Below are 22,626 nucleotides of genomic sequence, written 5' to 3'. Positions count from 1 at the left end.
TTTCCAGGGGAAAAAAGACAAACCACACCGCTGGCCCATCGCTTTTAGAATGATTTCTCCTTTGTTACAACAAACCAGAAATACAAGATTCCATTGAAACTGGAACAGTTCACAGAATGGCTGAAGTTAAAACTTGAGGAGAGGGGGGAGGAACAGACCCTTCCGAAACCCCCGGGGTAAGCGCAGTCGGTCCGAGCCGAGGTTACACCGAAAGGTAACAGATGAATTTTGGACCCTGGGTGTTTTAAAAGAGACGGTTCTACCAGGCTGGGCTGTCACAGCATGTTCCTGCTTCCAATTCATTTAAATAAACACTCGTTTTCTTGATACAGAAACCGCTGGTGCCATCTGTTCAAACACAACACAAAAGAAATTCAAACTTTTTATCTAAAAACAAAATAAAACAAACCAAGTTTTCAACCTGCTCCACACTAGGCATTAATCAACAGGAGGGGAAGTTTTGGTGCTAAATAAGATCGGTGGGTCTACAAGGAGCGCTACACCTAAACCCGGCCTCTTCGCCCTGCTGGGAGTTGGGATTTTTGCTTCAGGTGGGTTAAACTAAACTGCGGGCGTGAGTTCAGCCCTTGGGTTGTGCTTGGGGACAGGGCCCACCCCAAAACGCGGGCGCCGAGCTCCAGAGGCACATAAAGACGAGACCCCAGCCCCGACGAGCAGATGTGTCACATTCATGTTTGGGGAAAGAAAAAAAATATAAAAAAAAATATTCCAAAAGAAAAAAAAAAAGGTTTCATACAACAGACAGTATCAAAATGTTAAAGGAACACACTAAAGGCTGATCTCTGGGTAGAACAGGGCCGCTCCCTATTCCTGCAGGTCCTTCCAGCATCAATCAGGGTTTGTTTTTAGCTTATGGGCATCAACAAAACACACGAACGTCACTAACAGTCCGTGGGGACGAGCCTCAGTCGTTCGTTTCCGGGTCCGTCTGCGCCATGTACGCGTCCAGCTCCGCGTCCAGGTGTCCTTTCGTTTTAGACATGTAAGCGTCTAACTGGTTGTCCAGCTGCTCCTTGGTCAAGGCGGGCCGTGCCGATCCTCTTCCTCGTCCCCGTCCTCTGCCACGACCTCCGAAGCCCCCTCGTCCCCGGCCCGCCATGCCGCGACCTTACAGTGAGACAAGATGAGGGTTACGAGCTCCGCCGGACCGAGCCTCGGGGTTCGCTGCAGAAGGAGGACACCCGAGAGCCCACAACCATCAGCGGGTGTTTGTCAGGCTAAGAAACAGCGCTAAAGCTCGGAGCCAACGCTGTCAAGACAGGCAGCTTCCCAGTAACCGTCTGCTCTAACTCCTACAAACACTGGGACGATCCCAAAGTAACATGAGAGCGCATCTGGCTGCTGTTCTAACCAAACATCTGTCTGAAACACGACCAGCCTGACCACCAACAGCTGTCTCCTGCATTTCCTCTTGCACTCCTGCTTTACTGCATCTCCCATTTGTTGTTGAAAACAAGAATTCACTTACCCAAGACTTGACTCAGTGTCACACTTTGAATTTGAGTTTATTTTGCAGGGGTTTAGGCTTCCTTCTCTGTTAATTTTTTCCCTAATTAAGACTCTCTTGGTTTACACAAATATAATTTGCTTCTCAAGTGCGAGGAGACAACGTGGTCTTCCTCAACATGCTGGCAGATTACTCGCTGCCTCAACTACTACTCCAAGCATCACCCAGGCAATGACACCCATGGGAGTGGACAGCTTTGCCATGAGTCCCCAGAGCCCCTCTAGCAACACTGACACAGCCAGGGAGGCCGGCGAGGCGTAAGGCCTGGCAAGACACCAGGAAAGGAAGCTTAATTTAGCACTACGCTGCACACCAGCTCAAGAACGGAGGGGTTTGGGGGCTGCATGCACTTGCCTTCAACAGGTAAAAGAATTAAAGCTTACTTCTACTTATTCAGCAACGCGTCGCTCAAGTTTGTGCACACTAACCTCTGCCACCAAGTCCTCCACGGCCCATGGCGCCTCTGCCCAGACCACCTCTTCCAGGGCCACCGCGTCCTCTAATGCCACCTCTTCTCAGGCCCATCCTGGGGGACATGCCTCGCCCTCCACGAAGCAGGCTCTGCCCTGCAATACAGCAAGAGAATTCAAATCAGAAATGTTCAGACTGAGCGACAGGATGAGAGTCACGCTGTCAAAAAGGCAGCGTTAGTGACATAGAAGTGACGCCGGTTCAGCCCCGATACTGACCTCTGAGTGGGATTCCTCCTCTCAGCAGAGCTCTCGCTCCCCGGCCACCGCGCATGGCTCCTCGTGGCAAGCCTCTCTGCCCCATGGACAGGCCTCTTCCTCCCATGGCTCCACGAGCAAGGGCTCCCACTGGCCGGCCTAATCGGGCCTGAATGTTACTTTTACCGAGGCGTTGCTTCAAGCTCTTCTGGAATAAAAGATTTTTTAAGAAACAAGAAAGGAGTCATGCAGCAATCTCAGACTTGCAACACAAACAGCATAGCAATCGCCTATCGATGGAAGTGGTGCATTGTTTTGGGTTTTTTTAAAATAAAATAGAGGGTTGCAGCTCTCTGCAGTATATAATCAAGCTTCATATAATCAAATCTGCTCTGGGAGAGATAACTTCTGAAGGTTAAATAGAGAACAGACCTTTCCTGGAAGCAAGTGTTTGTACAGAAAGTTTGCAGATTTGGAAGGAGTTATTTCTCTCCGTTTTTAGCAGTCTCTATAAATGTTTTTACACTAAAGAAACACAGCAGGTTTCCATAAACACTTATGCCCTCAGATGCAGAGGATGCAAAACACTAACCCGTGCACCCAGCACAAAGCAGTGCTCTGCAGGAGTTCAGAGAAGTCCTTTCTGAAGCACAGGTGACCCATCCCTTCTGGACACAGCACATCCAGAAGGATCAGCAAAGCTCCTGCTGATACCAAGTACAGCACTTGGGAAAATCCAATCACCACATCAACTCCCAGAGCCACCTGCACTCTTCAAAGAGCAACCCAGCGTAAACCAGGTTTGAAAATTTCCCTACAAATTTCCCTGGCCCTCCCTTGCCTTGCAGCATTTCATTCCAGAAGACCATGAAAGCACATCTACGCCCAACACAAAAACCAAAGGGGTTTAAGAGTTAAGCCCAAAGCCTACTTCTTCCCTGTTCCTCTGCAGCACCTCAATTCAGCAAGCAGAAACTTCATGCTTTCAATTCAGTTCCACTCACCAGTTGTGAAATTTAACTTGTCAGACTTTTTGTTTTTAAAAGAAGCAGAAAGTAATTTAGCCTACCCTTTCCAGAGCCTTTGTTTACAAGCTCTGCAAGGCTCACTGGCACCAGAGTGTGTTTTCACAACGGAAGTCTCAAGAGATCTTAAAAAGCAGCTGCATTCCTCTTTTATCAGAGGACGAGCCCTGAATGTGAGTGTGTGTGGCAGGTTTAAGTATCCCAGATATTTGGTGTAGCAGCTAAGAAATTTCCAGAGCTTTCTCCTTGTGTGCTCTAGGCAAACAGCTCTCTCCTAGATGTTACTGAGGTTTCTGTTGTAGTGAGATTTTACCCCGTCCCTTCCCTAAGTCCAGAACTATGGAGAAGCACATTGACTGCAGGAGAGAAATCAAATCTAGCACGTTTGCTTACGTCTTCTGCTCTCCTGACAGAATTTGAGGAACACACTGTATCTGCAGCAGAGCAGAAATGTGGAATGATAAAGACTATATAAGGAGAAAGCCTTAGATCCAGGCCTGCATTCTAGCATTTTCAAGCAATCAAAAAAAAAGTTAAGTTTGTTCATCTGTTCCTCGCAGCCAGCTGCTATCAAGAGTGCACCAAGAGAGGGTGGAGTTGGGATGGGAGCAACCAGCCTCAACTGGATAGTAAGTACTGGAAACAATCTGCAGCAATTGTAACTGCAGCTAGATTGCGAGATGAAGCACTCGGCAGATCCAGAAACCCAGAATGAGAACATTTCTCTGAAAAAATAGAGAGGAGATATGAACAGCCAGCACACAAAAAAAAAACCACATCTCAGTATTAACCAGTAAGTTACAAAGCATTACTTATCTGAAGTAAAAAGTGGGATTTTCTGCAAGTCCTTTCTAGGTCTCTCATTTTTAACTCTCAGGAGCATTTTTCAAAATCCACCACATCCTGAAAAGCCACCTGCTGTGACGGGCACCAACGGGCTGCCCCAGAACACGCCACTTTCTCTCACCTGTTTCAGTTTCAAAGCAGCCTGGACAGAAGGTCTATTCTCCATCTGCTGAGCCAGTCTTCTGTTTCTGGCACTGGCTAGCTGCTGCTGCTGCTGCATGGTAGCCCGAATATTCACTGGCATCGGCTGTTTGTTCTTCAGCATGTTAGTAAAGCTTCAAGGTCGAATAAAATGGGTGTTTAAGTAAAGCTTTATTACATACATTTATTGGCATTTCATGGTTCTCAAGATTGGATCTCCAGATCCCATGAACCTTATGTAAAGAGTGGTACTTAGGTCACGTCATACGGGATTACGTATTCCTTGTTTTCCACAAGTGTGCAAGAACAGGAAACTCAGAAATGATGTTGTTTATTAATTCAGAAGTGATAAAGCTTTAGGTTACTGCTTTTAGAAATGGCAGAAGGAATGAAAACAAGCAATAAGCAGAGATGATCATGACAGATGGGAGAGGACATCACAGAAACAGAGAAGCCAACTGAAATCTGACTGCAAAAGCCAAACTAACCCTCAAAAATCTGAGAAAACTGTTTAAAAACTCAAGGCCAGAAGGCAGCTTTACAAAAGGCATCGCCCTGAGAACAGCCCGGCGTGCCTCCGGCGCACCACAGAACTGGTGCCCTAAGAAATGCCACCACCCAAGTGCGCTCACTTATAAAAACAGTTCACTTGGCAATTTGGTGCACAAAGAATCTTCAAGAGCTACACAGGAGCAGAACATACAGCAAGATGGTCAGCCTCCTCAGCAGCAACCCATCAGCTTTCTACCGTGTCCTGGGAGCTACACAAGACTGCAAAAGAAAACACTTACAGATGAGGAATATGGACTGACCAAAATGAAACAGGCCAGGAAGCCCTCCCTGCACTGCACCTCGCCCCTCCTCTTTCCTGGGGGAAGCTCTGAGCATGGATTCAGGCTACATCTCACTGCAGCACTTGCTGCAGCAGGAACTGCTCACAAACGGCTCCATTTATCCCTGTCTCAATAACAACATAATTAATCCACGAAAGACTAATAAGAACGTGAAACATAAGCGCAGCATCACTGTTAGTTGTCACTGTAGCACCACAAAAGCTCAATGGTATGGAAAACCAGAAGAAAACTCAACAGAAGAAAGAAAGAAACCAAGAAAAGAGAGAGACGGAGATGAAGCAAAGCATTTGCCTCTTACAAGGCCCAAAACATTGTTAAAGGGCCTTCGGGCTTGTTTAGTGGCCTGCTGCATGCCTCTTACAGGCCGGACCACATGCACGTGTGTCTGCCTCGGACAAAGCAGCAGGCCTGCTGCAGCCTGGGTAACATGCTACCGTGCTGCAGCGTCAACTATATAAATGTAAAAACATGTGGAAGAAAAAGGGAGGGTGTGAGGTTTCTCTTTTTTTTTGTTATACCACATCCCACCATATTTACGTGTCGAATAGTTTAATATTAACTGCTATGGATAAATTTCTCCAACACACTTGCCCTTTTAACCTTGCGTACCACATTTGTTGCAGTTTAAGACAGAGGTGCATAGCCATCTGCTTGTTTTAGTGAGGTTAAAAGAGGGCAGAAACCACGTTGGTTTTTTGGACACCGGACAGTGATAATTAAGTAAAAAAAATTTCTTATGAGCTGAAGCTGCTGTTGGGGCTTCCTCACCGCTCGTTCAGAGACATCTTGGTGGTGCTCTTTAGCACAACCTTCGGTGCTGACTGTGCAGCCATCTTCAGATCAAGAGAATCTGCAAAACACGAGAACCAGATTTAACAAACAGCACGGAGATCTCGCACTTACTTAACTAAACATTAAAAAACCTGCATTCTGGCTCCTTTGGTGGAAAGGATCAAGAATGGGGCAGGTAACTGGTATTCTATTAATGCACTTTTAATAAGTTTTCTAGGCCATGACACAGAAGGTTTAATAGATCAGCAAGTTATGCTAGCTCATTCTTACTAAAGAGCCATCTTTTTAAAAAGTGAAAATTTTACCATTGGCAGGAGTAAAACTGCAAAAACAGAGTCAAGATGGCACCTAAATGTCTTCTTTAGTACAGCATCTAGTGACACTGCCACCCTCCCTAAGCTTTTAGTATCAGCAAGATGGAAACCCCAATTTGTTTGAAGTAGACACATACCACATACTTGGCAATAATTCCACAATTACTCTACAGAACTCCCATATACTTTCAAAATATCAAGGTTCCATCCTCCCAGTGTGATTGCCACTGCTTGGGCAGAGATAAACTGTAAGGGGGCAGTCACTTTGGCTTTTTAATCTCCAGTACTCTGGCAGGCAGCTCATCCGCAGTCCTAATGCGGTTTCTCTAACACGAGAACCAGCCACATGCCTCACGAAAGCAGCAAAGGGATTTAAACTCAGCTGTTACTGATCTTTGGAGCACAGCTCAAGCCCGAGTGCCTCGGCAGTGATGAATACTACGGAAATGTGCTAAGCTCAAACCCACTAACTATGCAGATCGATTTATCTTTTTTTTTTAATATAATTAGTATAAAATTTAATGCTTAGATGACTGCCGAAAAGTACTCATCCTCAAAATACCTTCAACAAAATGCTTTCTTTACAATGTTTTACAGTCCATCAGCTAGAAACTGAGCCAACAGTCAGCCGCACCGCATTCTTTTTAAAAAATGTTTTTTAAATGCATTTTTCCCGAACAACAACCGCATCGCAGCTCGCAGGGGCAGCCCCGCTCCCATAAACCCGTCACGCAGCCCGGGGGCAGCCCCGACACCGCCGGCCGAGGACGGGGAGGAAGGCGAGGCCTGGCCTGAGCCGCCGGTCCAGCCCCAACGAGACAGAGGGAGGAGAAATCCCGGCCCTGCGTGCACAAAGCCTGGGCAGAGGCAAACACCGCACCCCCCCTCCGCCAAACGGCAGCGATCAGCCCCCCCGGCCGCCTGAGGGGATCCCCGGACCGCCTGAGGGGACCCCGCGGCCTCCCTCACGGAGCGTCCTCCCTCCCTCCTCGCAGCCCGCCGGCCAGGGCCAGCCGCTCTTACCGAAGGAGACGGTCGCCAGGTCTCCGGTGGGGCGGGCTAGCTGGCGGGGGGGGTGGCGCGGGGTGACGGGCTGGCTCCGGCGCCCTCCGCCCGCTCCCGCCGCACTCAAACGCCCGCGACAAAATGGCGGCGGCGGCCACGGTTACCCGCCCTCCTCCAACCGCCCGCGCCGAGCCGCCCAAAATGGCGGCGCCGCCGCGCAGAGCCCGCACGTCACCGACACCCTCTACCATTGGGCGGGGCAGCCCTGACGCAGCGGCTGCCCCTTCCACCATTGGTCGGCCGGGGCGCCGTGGGCGGGGCCAGGCTGTGGGCGGTGCGGGGGGGGCGGTGGCCCCGGGCCCGCTGCGGCCTGGGCGGGCTCCGGTGGGGCCCGGCGCCGGTTCTCCGCGCTGCTACCAGGAGCGGGCGGGCGCTGGAGCCACGCGGCGGGGACCGAGCCCGCAGGGGCCCGGCCTGGGCGAGGGCGTCAGAGGCCTCACGGGGCCTGCGGTGCCCCCCGCCGTGTCCCCGCCGTGTCCCTGCTGTGTCCCCCCCATGTCCCCCCCGTGAGGGCCCGGAGCCGTGCGGGGTGGTTGGGGAGAAGCGGCGCCGGTCCCAGCCCCGGCAGACGATGGCGCTGGTGGCCCTGCGCAGGCCCCGGCCAGGCCTCAGCGTGGGGGCCGCTGGCTGGAGGCCGGCAGATAAGAACCGGTTCCTCCAGCCCCACCGGGCGCCGTGCCCGAGGCGGGATGGGCAGCGAGTCCCGGCCTGCGGCTGCCCCCCCCCCAGACCCTCATGCCCCTCATGTTGCCCCCCCCCGTGTCCTGCACCCCAGCACTGGGGTCACCCGCTGTGCCCCGGGGCGATCCCGGGTTGATGCCAGGCTCCAGGGCAGGGTGGGGTGCAGGGTGTGATGGAGCAGGGTGGAGATGGGGGTGTCTCCAGGCACTCGGGGTGACCCAGGGTGGCTTTTCCCTGTGACCCCGTGGCTCAGGAGAGGGAAGGCTCCCTGGGATCCCCGGGAGCACTCGCAGGGGGACGGGGCAGAAACCCTGACCCGGCAAATGAAGGAGCTAACAACACGCCTCTGGCTGGGTCGGTGCCTTTATTGTGGAGCTGGATCCCAGTGGGATCCCCCGGGTGTGCTGGGGAGCGGAGGGTGAGCTGGGGGGGGTGGCGAAGGGGCTCTGCATTTTGGGGATGCCGTGGCTGACTGCTGCAGGGTGGGGACCAGCGTGGGTCAGGCGTTCTCCCAGAAGAAGGTGTTGCAGGCCACGGTGAGGGCAGCCACCAGGACCACGTACTCCTGGAAGTCCACCTCGCCGTCGCCGTTCTCATCCAGGTCCTGCATGATCTTCTCCACAGCGCCCGTGTCCTTCTGGGTCTGCGGGGTGACAGGGTGAGCCCCAGGGCTCGGCAGCCCACTGGCACGCTGCTGCCCCAGGGCACGGAGGGGAAGGGGGGACCCCCAGGCCCTCACGCCCCGGCCCGGCCGTTCCCTACCTCCAGGAAGCAGCCCAGCTCGCTCTGCAGCAGCTCCTTCAGCTCCTTCTTGCTCAGCTTGTACTTGTCCCCCTCTTTGCCCGAGTAATGGTGGAAGACGTTGATGAGCGTCTCCATGGCCCCTTCCAGCTGCGACGCCATGGCTCCGGCTGCGGGGAGGCACCCGCCGTGTTACGGGGGGGGGGCAGCCGCCAGCCCCCCTTGCTGTGAGGGGGCAGCCCCCAACCCACAGCCACCCCCTGCCCTGTCCCTGGGGAGCGTCGTGTGTTGTGACCTCCGCCCCGAACGCTTGGCGCTGGGCAGAGAGGCGGTGACAGGGCCCTGGGGGTCTTGGGGCACCCCGCTACTCCCCAGAGCTGGACGGGGTGCTCCTGTGGGAGGGGGCCCCGGCCGCCACCCCCCTCGCAGGGCACCCGTGCCCTGGCCAGGACCTGTGCTCACCTGAGCTCCCCACCGTGCCTCCCGCCCGCTGCGCCGAGTGCGCCGGGCTGGGCCGAGCGGGGACGTTAAATAAGCTCCAGGCCCCCTCCCTCCGGGAGGATCCGATACCGGGGCTGGACCGCCGGGCTGGCACCGCCGGCCGCCCCACGCCGCCTTCACGGGGGCCAGGACATGGGGAGCCCGAAACCACTGCACCCCTCTGCCCTGCTCACCCCACACCGGCCCCGGGATGACGCAGGGGAACGTTTCCAGCCCCATGGTGCTTATGGGGCAGTGGTGGGCTGGGAGGGGTGGGCAGCGGTGCCGAGAGTCACTTTGGGGAGGGCTCCATGTCCCCTTGCTAAACCTTGGGGAGGGGGAGCCCTTCTTGCCACCCCCATGGCTGAGGCTGGCCCCACTGCGGCCCCATGGGGCAGCGGGATGCCAGGGGGCACACGGATGTGTGGGGTGGGCAGCGGGGTCCCTCGCTGGTGCCAGCCCTGGGTCGCATCCGTGGCACCGCAGCGCCCGGGGTCTGACCCCGCGGCGTCACCGGCTCGGCGCCCGCCGGCATCCCCCATCTGTCAGCGCCGCGGTGCCGTGCCGGATCCGTCCCCGGCCCTCCTCCCCTGGGCTGATAAGACGTGGGTATCCGGTGTCCTCGGCCTCGCAACGGGAGCCAGCGGGGCCGGGGGGAGCCCGTGGGGGCTATCGGGTGACACAGCCCAGGCCCCCCGGGGCCGCCCGCTCCTCGCACACAGAAAGGCCTCTTGTCAAATTAAAAAAGCCCCACAATCCCAGCCCGCGGGTTGCTCCAGCAACCGCTCGGCCAAGAAACCAGATTCCCGAGCTGGCGAGGCCGATGCTGATAATCCGGGCCCCGCTGCGGCTCTTGTTACGGCTCCGCGGCCGAGGCACCGTGGAGCCGGACCCACTGTGGCCTCCCCGGCACTGGCATCCCCGGGGGGGACAGCGGCGGGGCTGAGCCCCCAGACTCAGGCGGGCACGATCGTTCCCCCCTGTTTTTTGGGATGCCCACCCCACAGCGGGGCTGCCGGGAGCTGCCGGCGTGGCGGCGTGGCTTTTCGCAAGAGCCGGGTGGTGCCGGGCTCTTTATCCCGGATTCCAGTCCTAATTTGGGGCTAATTATATCCTGCTCCCTCCGTTTCCATCTCCCGCGCTTCCTGTCCCTGCGGTTGGGAAACGTCACAGCTGCACAGCACCCTCCTGGCCTGGGGACCCCAAAACCACCCGGCCCCCCGACCCCGTACGGCCACCCCACCTGCCCTGTGCTGGATGTGGGGGAGCTGGAGGGTTTGGGGTGACGGGCAGGGTCTTGGGGGTCCAGCCCTTGTCCTGCACCTGGGGCAGCTGAGGTGGCTGTGAAGTGGGTCCCGGGTGGAAGTGGGGGTCCTGGATGGATGTGGGGTCTTGGATGGAGGTGGGGGTCCCAGATAGAAGTGGGGGTCCCTGGCTGGAGGTGGGGGTTCCGGATGAAGGCTCAGGAGCTGCTTCCCAGCAGGACACAGCTCCCAGTTTTGGTGTAGGGCAGGGAGGGGCTGGTGGGTTCCTGGAGATGCCGGATCCAGAGCCTGGGGACAGGGGGGAAGGGGGAAGGACCCTGGTGGCACTCACTTGGCGGTGTCTGTGCGGGGGCTGGTGGCAGCGGAGCTCCTGTGCCCCTGTCCCCAGTGCGGCTCAGCAGCGGGCAGGATCCAGCCGCCCCTTCCAGGGAAGCCTGGCCCCTGGGGCTGTGTCACCAGCAGCTGCCTGTGACGGGAACAGGCATCGCTGCCTGGTCCTGAGCTTAAAAATAACCCGGCCCCGGTCCCTGCAGTGGGCACAGAGCCGGGGCCGCCATGCCCCGGGCACCGGCATGGCCGCTGTGTCCAACCGCCCGGCTGTGCCGAGCTCCCCAGGGGCTCCGGCTGCGCTCAGAGGGGCTCTGCCCTGCTCTTATCGAACCCCAAACCTCCCCAAATCAGGATTTGGCCAGGTGTTTCCTGAGCGGTGAGACCGGCCGGAGCCGGGTGCCCGAGGGTAAACCCCGACGCCACGGGGGCATCGCGTGGGCACCGGAGGGGGCTGCGGTGCCGGCCATGGGGAGAGCACGCCCGGCGTGTCCGCGCTGGCACATCCCCAGGACGTGCTCTTACCAAACCGGGAGCAGTGAGGGACATGCCAGGAGGTTTACACACATCTTGGAACAGGTTTCAGCCGCTGCGACTCCCCATGCTCCACTTTGACCCAGCTAAACCAGTTGCTCCAGTTGCTGGTGCCGGGGCTGGGCTGATCTTGTCTCTCCGTCCCATCGCTGGAGCATGGAAGAGGCTTTTCCATCCCTGGGGTTTGGAGTGGGGGGAGCTGCCAGGCACCCGCTGTGCGAGGGCCGGGGGCATCGCCGTGGCACTGGGCACCCGGGGTCGTCGCCTCAAATAACCACGCTGCCCTCCAACGAGCCCCGATGGGTGTGGTGGGTTGGCGTGGGCCACTGCGGGGCCGGCACTCGTGGTGGCCACAGTGACTGTCCCTGGTAGAGCCAACACAGGTTGGGGACAACACCAGGACACGTCAGCAGATGCCAACCCCCTGGGATGCACCTACACACCGAGCCCGAGCTCTCGCCCTGGCACACGGGGTCCGGCGATGCTCTGCCGCCTCCCGGTAGCGCCGGGGTCCCCGAGGCCAGGTCACCGCTCCCTGCCCACGGGGATGGCTCCGAGCGGGGATCCCGGGCTCGGCCGGGAGGTGCCGTTTCTCCTGCCACCTCTGATGTGGCCGCATCCTGTCGCGGGGCCGCTGCAGCTCCTGCTGCCTCCTCGCCCCATCCTGGCACCCCGAATTCCAGGGCCGGCGAGTCACGGGCCCGCCTGGCTGTTGGGGCTGGTGATTCACCCCAAACCTGTCCCTGTCCCTGCCGAGCCTGACTCACGCCAGCGGTTTCCCAAGAGACCATCTCGGTCCTCTGACGTGGGGCTCAGCGGAAGTCCCGTCCCTGTCCCCCCCGTCACCCCGGGGACGGGTCGGATGGGGCTGCAGGAAGCCAATTCCTCCCCTGTGAGCTGGTGTGATGGGTGCGGGGTGGGGACCGGGCTGCCTGGTACTGCCGGAGCCTCCATCCCTGTGGAGAGGTGGAGTGAGTGCGTCAGGGCTCAGCAGAACCCGGGCTGGTGACGGTGGCGTTGCGCTGGGGACCTCCCTGCTCTGGGTCCCCAAAACACCACTGGGGGGGGGGTTTCCAGGCTGGGACCCCACTCCCATGTGCTGTCCCGGGGAGGCTGCTCATCCCGGCCTCACTCCCCGCCATGCTCGGTGTCACTGGCAATCAGGGACATCCCTGCCGTGCTCTGAGCAGAGACGGTCACCAATGTCACCCCCACCCCATACCGCTGCCCTCGGTGTCCCCAACACCCCTCCCCAGGGCACCACGCGGGGTTTGTGTGGGGCCGAGGCGCGGGATGCGGCTGGGGGGGCCCGTGGGAACGGCGGTGCCGTGGCACGGAGCTGCTCGATCTCCCAGGTGGAAACCTGCCAGGGCTGCCATGTTATAAATACACGATGATTAAAGGGGAACGCTCGGGCAGTTCCAACCCCCTAATTAATTTGGATTAATTAATTTTTACAAAGCCCACTATTAATAGGGATGATGTCAGCGGGTGGCTGAGTCACAACTCTCACTCGGTGCGGGTCGAGCCCAGCCCTGGGTCTGCAGCGCTGATGGATCGTGGGCTGGGACGAGCCACCGTGTCAGGGCACAGTGGGACATGAGCACGGCGCTGGGGGCCACATCCTCACCCCCAGTGCAACCCCAGCCCTGCAGGGATGTGCTTGGGGGGTCAGACCTGCCCCACACCCCCGGAAAGGTCTGGGTGATGCTCAAGCCCTGTGGGATGCTCCAGCCCAGCCGGTGCCGCAGCAAACCCGCTCTGTCCCCCCGCATCCCTCCCCGCTGCCCTGCGGTCCCATCCTGCTCCCACCAGAGCATCCCCATGGCGGCAGAGCCCAGGCGGTGCCGTGGCGGCCGGGCCGGGTTCACAGCAGCGGGGCCGAGCGCTGGATTTGGTCCGTTGCCCGCACGGGGAGGGAGGAGAGGAGGACGTCTCCGCTCCCGGGCGGTGTCTGGGCGTCCGTCCGGTTGCAACAGGAAACCCAGCACCGTGGCACGGGGGGACAAAGCGCCGCGCTCTCCCCTCCTGCCTCGCGGGGTATAAAACCCCCCGGGGGGCCGCGACCTGCCCGCAGCTCTCTGCCCGCAGGCGAGGGGGGTAAGTAGGGAATCGCTGCCTGCGGCACCCACCCAGCCCAGCCACCGCGTCTCCGGCGGCGCTGGGGACCCTTGCTGTACCCCTGTCCCTTTCCTGATGTCCCCCTGTCCCAGCTGCCTCCAGGATGGCAGCGGCGTCACCGTACGGCTCCGCTCCCCCTCCCCGCGCCAGCCGGCGAGGGCCCGGCCAAAGCGCTCGGTCCCTTGGGAGCAGCGGGGCAGAGGGGCAGCCCCTGGCCCTGGGACCCTGCTCAGAGCTGAACTGAGACCTTGCAGACTCGCTGCACCCCACGCTGGGGAAGGGGAGAGGGTCCCAGTCTCCTGACGCACCCCAGGGATCGCCTCCCCGGGACACCCCTCCGCCTCCGACCCCCTCTCGGCTCCTCTCCCTGCAGCCCCGGGGTGCTGCCGTGCCCCGGCGCCATGGCCACGGGCGAGCTGACCGAGCTGGAGACGGCCATCGAGAAGATCGTCACCGTCTTCTTCACCTACGCGGGGAAGGAGGGCAGGAAGGGCACGCTGACGGCCAGCGAGTTCAAGGAGCTGGTCCAGCTCCAGCTGCCCAACCTGATGAAGGTGAGGTGAGGGGCGGCTGGGGGGGGCGGCTGGATCCCCTGTGGGTCCCCCTGAGGTCGGGGGGCTGCTCCTGCTACCCTGAGATTTGCAAGGAAGGGTGGGCAGCAGCCTCTGCTCCCCCCATCCTCATCCTCATCCTCATCCTCATCCCCATCCCCATCCCTGTCCCCATCCCGCTCGCTGGGGACTGGGATGCGGCCGAACCCCCCCTGTCCTGCCCGCAGGACGTCCCCTCCCTGGAGGAGAAGATGAGGGAGCTGGATGTGAACAACGACGAGGAGCTGAGATTCGGCGAGTACTGGCGGCTGATCGGGGAGCTGGCGAAGGCCATGCGGAGGGAGAGAGCGGGGAAGAAGAAGTGATGGGGCCGGTGGGGAGACTTGGCCGACTCGGGGCTAATAAAAGAGGTTTCCCCGAGCCTGAGCATCGCTCCTGTTCTTAGCTGGAGGGGTGTCCCTATTTGGGCAGCCCGTCCCCTCCCCTGCCAGGGGGACCCATGGGCGGTGGGTCAGGGCTCACTCTGCGCTGGGGTGGCTGCCGCTGCGGGGAACCCGTGATGGATGGGGCCATCCCCAAATTGCCCTTGCGCTGATCTGGCTGGTGAGGTGCCACCCTGCACCCCACAACCACCTTCCTGCTGGGCTGTGGGGATGCTTAGTGCAACCCTGATGGGTGGCAGAGATGTGGCCGGGACCGGGGTGGGGCTTGGGAGCGTCTCCGGCAGCGACGCTGTGGTGGCCACGGTAGCCACCACCTCTAGGGCATCAATGCCCATCCTCTCTGGGGTCTTGGGTGGCATGGGGGGATATGTGCACTGGCACAGCCTGTCCCTGGCTCAGCATGTCCCCAGCTCAGCACATCCCCGGCTCAGCACGTCCCCGGCTCAGCACCCCTAACAGAGCTCCCACTCCTGGTGTTCAGCTCCCAAGTCCCATCTCTGCTGGGAAATGGCAAAATCCCCACCATGGGGTGACCCATCCTCGAGCCAGCCAGGGCCCGGTGCCCAGGTGGCTGTTCCCACGCGGTGCTGCTCGGCTGTGCCGTGCTGTGCCATGCCGGGCTGGATGGGGAGCCATCCGTGTGGCCAGGAAGGAGGCGTTTCCCAGCCCCACGCTGGCCCTGGGCCAGGCTCCGAAATGAGCCTCCTTGCACCACACCGCAGCTGGCGGCGCGCAGGGAGCTCCCACTCACACCTCCCCGCCGTATAAAACCCCGGCGCGCTGCAGCCCGCGCACACCCAGGAGAGCCCGTGGAGCAGGTAAGTGGCCCAGCTGCCACCGCAGGATGGGGGTCTGCGCCTGGGGGGGTCCCGCCACCCCCCCGCCCTGCTCCCACGCTCGGCTCTGCCACGACTTGCTGCTGGGGCAGGGACGCTCCTGCCGCCGGGACGTGTCCTGGCAGCTCACCGCATCCCGGGGCTCCTTCCTCACCCTGCGCTCAGTCCCGGCGCCGAAGGAGGGGGAAACTCCCCCCAAGCCGAGAGCTGAGCCTGGCTTTCTTCCCCCGCCAGCTCCCCAAGACCCCGTCGGAGAGGACAGCTCCGCCACTGCTGCCACCGAGGACCTACCGACCCCGCGAGGAGCAGCATGGGCCAGTGCCACTGCCACAAGAAGCGCAAGGTCCATGAGCGATGCCGCGGCACCGGGAGGGGCCGGGACCCCCCCGTGGGGTGCGGGGCACAGGGGTGACCCTGCACAGCCCCGTCCCTCGGAGCACAGCCCTGGGCACGGGGTGACTCAGAGCAGCGCGGCCAGGCCAACCCCGTCCTGGAGCCAGACTCCAGCGGAGGAGCCGGGGGGGCTGTTTGGGGGTTCGGCGACGCTGCCCCGGCGCTGGGCAGGGGGACCTGGCACTGCAGACTTGGAGCCGCTTGAAAGCTCAGGGAACCAGGCAGCTTTCTCCAGCTCCCGTGGACTCACTGGCGGGAGCTGCGCTCGCTCCTTGCAACCTCTCCGAGGATGCCCGACGGCAGAAAGGCTCCTGTTTTCCTCGGCTTTCAATTGGGAGGTGCCCACCCTCGGCACCTGCAGAGGATTTGGCCCCGGCCGGCTGAGCCGGGGCGCCGGGTTGAGGCTCTGAAGATTGCTGGGTTCTCCCTAATGGGCATGTCCTGATGTGGTTTAATAGTGTTTCGAGGGGAAACCGCAGATGCCGAGTGAATCACCATCGTTTCCCTCCGAACGCAGCTTTGGCTAATTAGCACGAGTGGCCGGGGAGCCGGGCGCGTGGGTCAGGCCAGCCTCTGCCCCCCACCCCACCGGGGAAGGGGTCTGCGGCCCCGACGGGGAGGGAGAGGGGCTCCTGCCATGGCCAAGCCCCATCCCGGCGGGCGCCCAAGTCGTCCCAGGCACTGACTCATGCCGCCATCCACCGCTTGTGCAAAGGAGAGGAAGAACCAGTCCGGACAGCCGCGGCGGCCCCCGCGCCCCGTGGGTGTAGCGCCCCGAGACGCCGGGGTGGCTGAGCCGCGGCGGCCCCGGGCAGGGAGAAGTCCGGGCAGGCAGGGATGGGGGGTGACATGCCTGCGGGGAGGGGTGGCACGTTGAGGTGGAGGGGGGTATGGTGGCTGTAGGGGCATCTTGCAGCGTGGAGAGCCTGTATGGAGGGATGTGACATCTGTACGGTGGGGGTCACATCTGTATGGAGTGGCATCACATCTGTGTGGGGTGGTCTTGCATCTGTATAGGGGTCTCACATCTCTATGGTGAGATCTCACATCTGTATGGGGGTCTCACACCTGTGTGGTGGGATCTCACGTCCGTATGGAGTGGCATCACATCTGTATGGGGGTCTCACATCTGTACGGAGGGGTATCACGCCCGTAAGGAGGTTTATCATGTCATTGTGGAGGGGTTGAACATCTGCAGAGAGCACTGGCACATCTGCTCAGGGGATGTCCCATCTACTCGGGGCCTTGTCCCGTCCATCTGGGGATGTCCCCTCCGTGTGGGGAGGTGTCCCGCCGCTGCTCACCCTCTCTCCCCACCCCACACAGGACAACCAGGAGCTCACCAACGTGGAGCAAGCCATTGAGACCGTCATCAACCAGTTCCACTGCTACGCGGTGAAGGGGCAGAAGGAGTACCTGACGCCCAACGAGATGCAGGAGCTGGTGGTCCAGAAGCTGCCCCACCTGGGGAAGGTGAGGGCAGAGCCTGGGGGTGGGCAGGGGGAGCTGGGGTGGGCACGGGCTGCCTGTGGGACCCCGCAGCCCCATCACCCCCATGCTTTTTCTGCCCCGGCTGCAGTGCGTTGGACCCCTGGAAGAGAAGATCGAATGCATGGGAGACCCTGACGAGGCCAAGCTGGAGTTTGGAGAGTACTGGGACATGATGGGGGACGCGGCCAAGGGCTGCCGGAGGAAGTAGGGAGCGGCGGGGGACGGGAAGGCGCCCGAGGCCTCAGGCTCTGCACCGAGAAGCGCGAGAGGCTGGCGGTCCCGGGGGGATGCGCCTGGGAAAACGCAGCGTCGCTCCTGCCGGGGCTCGTCTCCTCGCCGCGTCCCCAGCCGGGGTGAAGGGATCCCCCTCCCTGGCCCCAGCCCTGCCCTCTCTCGTCCCCCCTTCCCGTCAGGAAACCTCCCTTCCCATCCCCAGCTCTGGCCCGTGCAGCAGTGGGAGGGAGGTGGCGAGGGGGTCCCTGGCCCTGGCGCTGCCTTTCTCCGTCCTTTGCCCAGAGCCTTTACCCCCAGGGTTGTCCCACCTCCAGCCCCAAAACCCCTGTGGTTGCAGGTCCCCCAGCCCTGGAGCATCGCAGCGAGAGGGACTCAGCTCCTTTCCCCCCAAAGCCCTTGGACGTGCGGGCTCGTCCCCCCAGCCCCATGTCCTGCCACCCGATGGGAGCCCCTTTGCCACCACCCTGCCTCGTGCTGCGAGCACCTTTGGGGACATCCCGGGCTCTGGGCCGGCCCCGACGTTGCTGTTCGTGGCCTGGGCGTATTCTCTGCTCTTCCCCCGGTGCAGGGACCGCGGTGCCCTGTGCCTGCCCAGGTTTTGGGGTGCTATGCCAGGGCGTGCCTCCTGCGCGATGCTCCCCCGCCTGCCCCTCTCCAGGGATGCTGGCCCCAGGCTGGCGGCTGGGCTCGGGGCTGGGACGGTGGCGGGTTGTTACCAGCTTGCGTCACTTGCAACCATTTTTGTATAAATTAATAAAGGAAAACACTGGAAAAAAAACCCAGCCAGGATGGGGGGTGACCTCGTTTGTCCTTCGTGGGAGAGGGAAAGTGGGGAGCAGGGAGGGATGGGGCTGTAGCGATCGTAGCTCTGAGCATTGCTCACTGCTGGGCTGCAGAGCCCCGCTGGCCCCGGTGCAGAGCACGAGGGCACAAGGGACACCGCGGGCGTGCACGGGGCTGCACGTACGCACAGGATACCAAGGCGTGCAGGGTGCTTCGGGGGTGCGTGGTGCTGCAACGGCCACGGTGCTGCGATGGCCACGGTGCTGAGATGGCCACGATGCTGCGATGGCCACGGTGCTGAGATGGCCACGGTGCTGTGATGGCCACGGTGCTGAGATGGCCACGATGCTGCGATGGCCACGGTGCTGAGATGGCCACGATGCTGCAATGGTCATGGTGCTGAGATGGCCACGGTGCTGCGATGGTCATGGTGCTGAGATGGCCACGGTGCTGTGATGGCCACGGTGCTGTGACAACCACGGTGCTGCGACGGCCATGATGCTGCGATGGCCACAGTGCTGTGACGGCCACGATGCTGTGACGGCCACGATGCTGTGATGGCCACAGTGCTGTGACGGCCACGATGCTGTGGTGGTCGCAGTGCTGCGACGGCCACGGTGCTGTGATGGCCACGGTGCTGCAGGTGTGGGTGGCCATCATGGGTGTGCACAGTGCTCTGGGTGTGCGTGGTGCTGGGGGGGAGCACGGGGCTGTGCACATGCCCTGTTCCCAGGGTGGCTCATGCCCCCCAAGCAGAGCCAGGGCTGTGTCCCCAGCCCAGGACCCCGAGGGCTTTGGGCACGTGGCTCCACACTGGGCTGGAGGGAGCTCAGAGGAGACCCCGAAATCCTGGGATCAGAAAGATCCAGGAGCTGCAGCGAGATCCCACCCGTGCTGGCAGAGGTCGGGCTGTCTGTGTAATTACAGCAAATTAGAAAACAGTAAAATGCCATGAAGTGGTGGCTTGCTGGGCTGGAGCAATTAGCGCGGGCACCGAGCGCACGGAGGGGGAAGCGATGGGCTTGAGAGGGCGCAGGGCACCCGCTGAGCCTGGTTATCCCCCCTCTCCTCTGCCATCCCCGCTGGGCTCCGCGTCCCCGAGGAGCCCATGGGCACCCCCACAGGCACTATGGAGACCCCAAAAAGGGGAGAGGGTGCGGGCACCTCGGCAGCACCCGCGTCGCCTTGCAAGGCTCTGTGCTGCGGGAGGGGGAGAAAAACATGAATAAAACCAAATCAAACCAAACCAAACCCCAGAGAAATGTGATGAAACCTGCGGCTGGGGCAGGGTGGCAGGTCCTGCCGGGCCGGCGGCTGGCGCGGCAGTATCGGCACGGCGGCTCGGCCACAGGCCACCCTCTGTCTCCTCTCACCTTGGGGTGGATTTCACAATGAGAATGACTATTTATTGTTCCTGCCTTGGAAATAAATACATGGAAATTAAGCAGAAAGGTGTGGCGTGCATTTAATTAGAGACAGGAAATGTGTCAAATGGTTGGGGTGATGAGGGGGGACAGGGGAGCTCCTGGATCCTCTTCCCAGCACCAGGCTGGGAACGTGCTGTGGGAGTGGGGACTCCCGGGTCCCGTTTCTGGTTTGGTGACCGGCTCCGTGCCGGTGTGCTGTCGGGAGGACGGTGATTCCCACGCCATGAGCCAGCCTCCATGAGCATTGTATCTGTAAAGTCCTCGGAGGGGGTAGGAAGAGCTCAGCCCATGCTGGGGCGGTTGGTGCCCCGACCACGTGGGTGGAAACGCCGAGAAATGCGTTTGTCCGTGCTGGTGTGTGCAGGAGCGGCGGCTCCATCACCAAAGACCCCCAAACCCCTCAGTGTCCCCCCTCTGCAAAGCGTCCTGTGGGGCAGAGCTTGTCCATGAGAAGCCAAACTGCTCCCCACCCTTCAGACCCGGAGCTGGTGGGGACCAGGGGGGGAGCCCAACCCCATCAGGGCGATGGAAATGGCTGGGAACTGCCTTGTGATGGAGCTGGTTGGTACGTGGCTGCTCCGAGCACACGCACACGCCCTGGATGCCTTGTGAAAATAAGGGCCTGGATGTGGTTGTGACATCTGCCAGGCACAGGAGAGTAATGAGAGCCCGTGATTCAGAGGTGAGGTGTTTGCCTGCGGGGTCGGGGAGGGATTCCCACCCTCCTGGGATGTTGCATCAACGACACCGGAGCATCTCGGCTGAGAATGGGTTTGCTTCCTCCCAACCGAGATTAGGAAGAAGCCAGTGGAGAGCCGGGATGACACACGCCGTGTTTTCCGGGACGGGAGTCCCAAAGGTCTGCTCCTGTAATATACCACCTCCTGCTTTGCATCCTTAAATATGCAGCTCCCAATAACGCCCGGATCTAATCTTGGCATCAAATCACCGCGCCATCGCTCTGGTAGACGTACAGGGGTACAATTTGCTGGGACAATTAATTACGAATGTGACTTTACAAGCACAGCTACCAGCTGAGGAGAGCCTAATCTGTCCCGGGGCATCTAGAGATGGCTGCGAGCTGGACGCAGCCCTGCTCGGAGCTGGTGCTTGTGCTTCCAGGGCGCCAGAGCCCCTCTTACCCTTGAGAACAAGTGGTTTTGGTTCCAATAAACGATGCCCCACAACTTGGTGGGCAGCCCCCGTGCCACAGCACACACAGGGTGGTTCGGAGCAGGGTGGGCAGCAGGGATGCACGGAGGGGCTGGGCTTTAGGCTGGTGGGCGGCTGGATGGCTGCGGGTTCACAAATCCCAGGACCAGGCTGGAGTTATGCCCAGTAAACTACCCTTGCTGGGAGCCCACCAGCCCATGGGGTCTTTTGGGGTTGTCCCCAAACACCTGCCATCACCCCACAGCCGCCGGGAGGGAGCCGGCGCCCGCTGCGGGTCCCTGCTCGCACCGACCTGTCCGGGTGTTGCAATCGCGGGGAGCCATTTCCCAGGTGAGCCCCAACCCCGGGAACGCCCTGGGGACGTCAGGGAGGGGCGGGAGCCGCTTTAAAAGCCCGGCTGGGCCAGGCCGTATGGGTGCAAGGTGAGGAGAGAGCGGGCGTAAGCGGCTCCCACTGCCCGTCCTGCTGAATCGGTGACAGACGGACACAGCGGGACCCCCGAGCGGAGCCAGGTGAGGGGCCTGGCTGGCATTGGGACCCTCGGGGTGGATAGTCGAGCAGGAGCAGCGCTGGGACGTGCTGCTGCAGGTTGGGCCGTGGAAATCCCCCGAGGCCTTCGGCAGCACCGCGCGCGTGAGGCCGGGGTGGAGGGGATCCGCTGGATCCCGGGGTGAGCCGGGCTGGGGGGCGGGGGGTCCGGCACGGGGGTCAGCAGCATCCATCGACCTCCGCTGCCTCCGGAGAGCCCGGCACATGGGGTTGCCAGTGGGGTCTGGCCCCTGGAAAAGGGGCATTTCCCCTCTGCTTTCCCCTCGGCGATGCCGGGGCTGTGCCCGGCTGCGGGTCCTGGCTCTGGGCACCGGGGCTGGTGAGCGTGCGAGGAAGGAGAGGGAGAGGTGAAAGAAGAGGGGGGAAGATGGCGGCAGGAGCGGGGCAGCCAGCAAGCCCCGTCCTGCCCATCCCGCCTACCCGGCGCCCAGCCCTGCTGCAGCCGTGCCGGCATCCCCGCTTCGTACCACAGTGACAACGTCCCCGTGCCCCAGGCCGGCCCCAGGGGCACACGGCGGGGCTGGGGCGCAGGCGAGGTGCCGTGAGTCAGCGGCGAAGCATCAGCCACGATGCCCTGAGAATGGGCTGGGCGCTGGTGGCAGGGGACCGGTGACACCGGTGTGGGGTCTGCACGTGGGGACACCAGCGGGTGCAGGGGGCCGGTGTGTGGTGGGTGCTTTTGCCCAGGTCCTGCTGATTATCTTTTGTTGGCAATTAGTGGCCCGGGACGAGGAAGGGCACTGCAGCTCGCAGGGGGACCCCCTGCCAGCGCTGGGACTGTTCGAAAGTCACCCTGGTGCCCAGCGACCTTCAAGCTGGGGACGGTCCCCAGACATGGTGGCCCTGAGCTGTGGCACCGTGGCACAGTGAAGGATCCCGCGGGGACAAAGACGGCTCGGGAGGGCACCCAGCCACGCCGCGGCACGCAGGAATGAGTGCAGGGAGCCCAGGGCTGAGTCTTGTGTCTGTTGTCACCACCCTGACGCGCCGACGTCCTGGGCCTGGGGCTGAGTTGGGGAGGATCAGTGCAAAGAAGAGGGGCCGTGAGCCAAGTTTGGGGCGCTGGGCAGGTCCTGCCCGCTCCCAGGGAGCAGCCAGGCTGCAGAGCCCCTCCTGGATGGTGCCCTCAGAGCGGGGGACAGCGCTGGGCCACCCCTCTGGGCTCCATGCATGCCGCCCTGTCGGCTTCCTCCAAGACCCATGCGGCCACCGCTGCCGTGACGTTGGGCATTGCACCCAGGGCTGGTGTAAATCAGCTCGAAATGACGACGGGGAGCAACACGGCCCAGCTCGCCCCGCTCCCTGCCACCGCCGGGGCAGGAAAGGGCCAAGGCCGGCCAAGGTGACGCAGTTTCCGTCCCTGC

At 61.0% G+C, this 22,626-nt stretch overlaps 4 protein-coding genes across 6 annotated transcripts; 2 read left to right on the top strand and 2 right to left on the bottom strand.

Moving 5' to 3' along the window:
• Positions 1-38: 38 nt before the first annotated feature.
• CHTOP (chromatin target of PRMT1) lies at positions 39-7,382 on the bottom strand. Of its 2 annotated transcripts, none has more exons than XM_068414480.1 (7): positions 7,192-7,382; positions 5,831-5,912; positions 4,189-4,342; positions 2,218-2,404; positions 1,957-2,094; positions 908-1,128; positions 39-348 (listed from the first exon to the last, which is right to left on the bottom strand). In XM_068414480.1, exons 2-6 carry the CDS (start codon positions 5,893-5,895, stop codon positions 926-928), a joined length of 747 nt encoding a protein of 248 aa, XP_068270581.1. In that variant the 5' UTR covers positions 5,896-5,912; positions 7,192-7,382; the 3' UTR covers positions 39-348; positions 908-925. The 2 variants fall into 2 exon arrangements, with proteins under 2 accessions (XP_068270581.1, XP_068270582.1); XM_068414481.1 differs by having other exon boundaries at positions 2,218-2,401.
• Positions 7,383-8,261: 879 nt separating this feature from the next.
• S100A1 (S100 calcium binding protein A1) lies at positions 8,262-10,848 on the bottom strand. Its single transcript, XM_068414482.1, has 3 exons — positions 10,732-10,848; positions 8,677-8,825; positions 8,262-8,557 (listed from the first exon to the last, which is right to left on the bottom strand). The coding sequence occupies exons 2-3, from the start codon at positions 8,815-8,817 to the stop codon at positions 8,414-8,416; spliced, it is 285 nt and encodes a 94-aa protein (XP_068270583.1). The 5' UTR covers positions 8,818-8,825; positions 10,732-10,848; the 3' UTR covers positions 8,262-8,413.
• Positions 10,849-13,222: 2,374 nt separating this feature from the next.
• Positions 13,223-14,360, top strand: S100A13 (S100 calcium binding protein A13). Its single transcript, XM_068415049.1, has 3 exons — positions 13,223-13,361; positions 13,756-13,936; positions 14,161-14,360. Exons 2-3 carry the CDS (start codon positions 13,784-13,786, stop codon positions 14,296-14,298), a joined length of 291 nt encoding a protein of 96 aa, XP_068271150.1. The 5' UTR covers positions 13,223-13,361; positions 13,756-13,783; the 3' UTR covers positions 14,299-14,360.
• Positions 14,361-15,456: 1,096 nt separating this feature from the next.
• Positions 15,457-18,048, top strand: LOC137671465 (protein S100-A14-like). Of its 2 annotated transcripts, XM_068415063.1 has the most exons (3): positions 15,457-15,555; positions 16,932-17,078; positions 17,185-18,048. In XM_068415063.1, the coding sequence occupies exons 1-3, from the start codon at positions 15,523-15,525 to the stop codon at positions 17,302-17,304; spliced, it is 300 nt and encodes a 99-aa protein (XP_068271164.1). In that variant the 5' UTR covers positions 15,457-15,522; the 3' UTR covers positions 17,305-18,048. The 2 variants fall into 2 exon arrangements, with proteins under 2 accessions (XP_068271164.1, XP_068271163.1); XM_068415062.1 differs by lacking the exon at positions 15,457-15,555 and having other exon boundaries at positions 16,593-17,078.
• The last annotated feature ends 4,578 nt before the right edge of the window (positions 18,049-22,626 follow it).

The sequence above is a fragment of the Nyctibius grandis genome, chromosome 17 (genome assembly GCF_013368605.1).
Source record: "Nyctibius grandis isolate bNycGra1 chromosome 17, bNycGra1.pri, whole genome shotgun sequence".
Lineage (NCBI taxonomy): Eukaryota > Metazoa > Chordata > Aves > Nyctibiiformes > Nyctibiidae > Nyctibius > Nyctibius grandis.
This window is presented reverse-complemented; position numbering and strand designations above follow the sequence as displayed.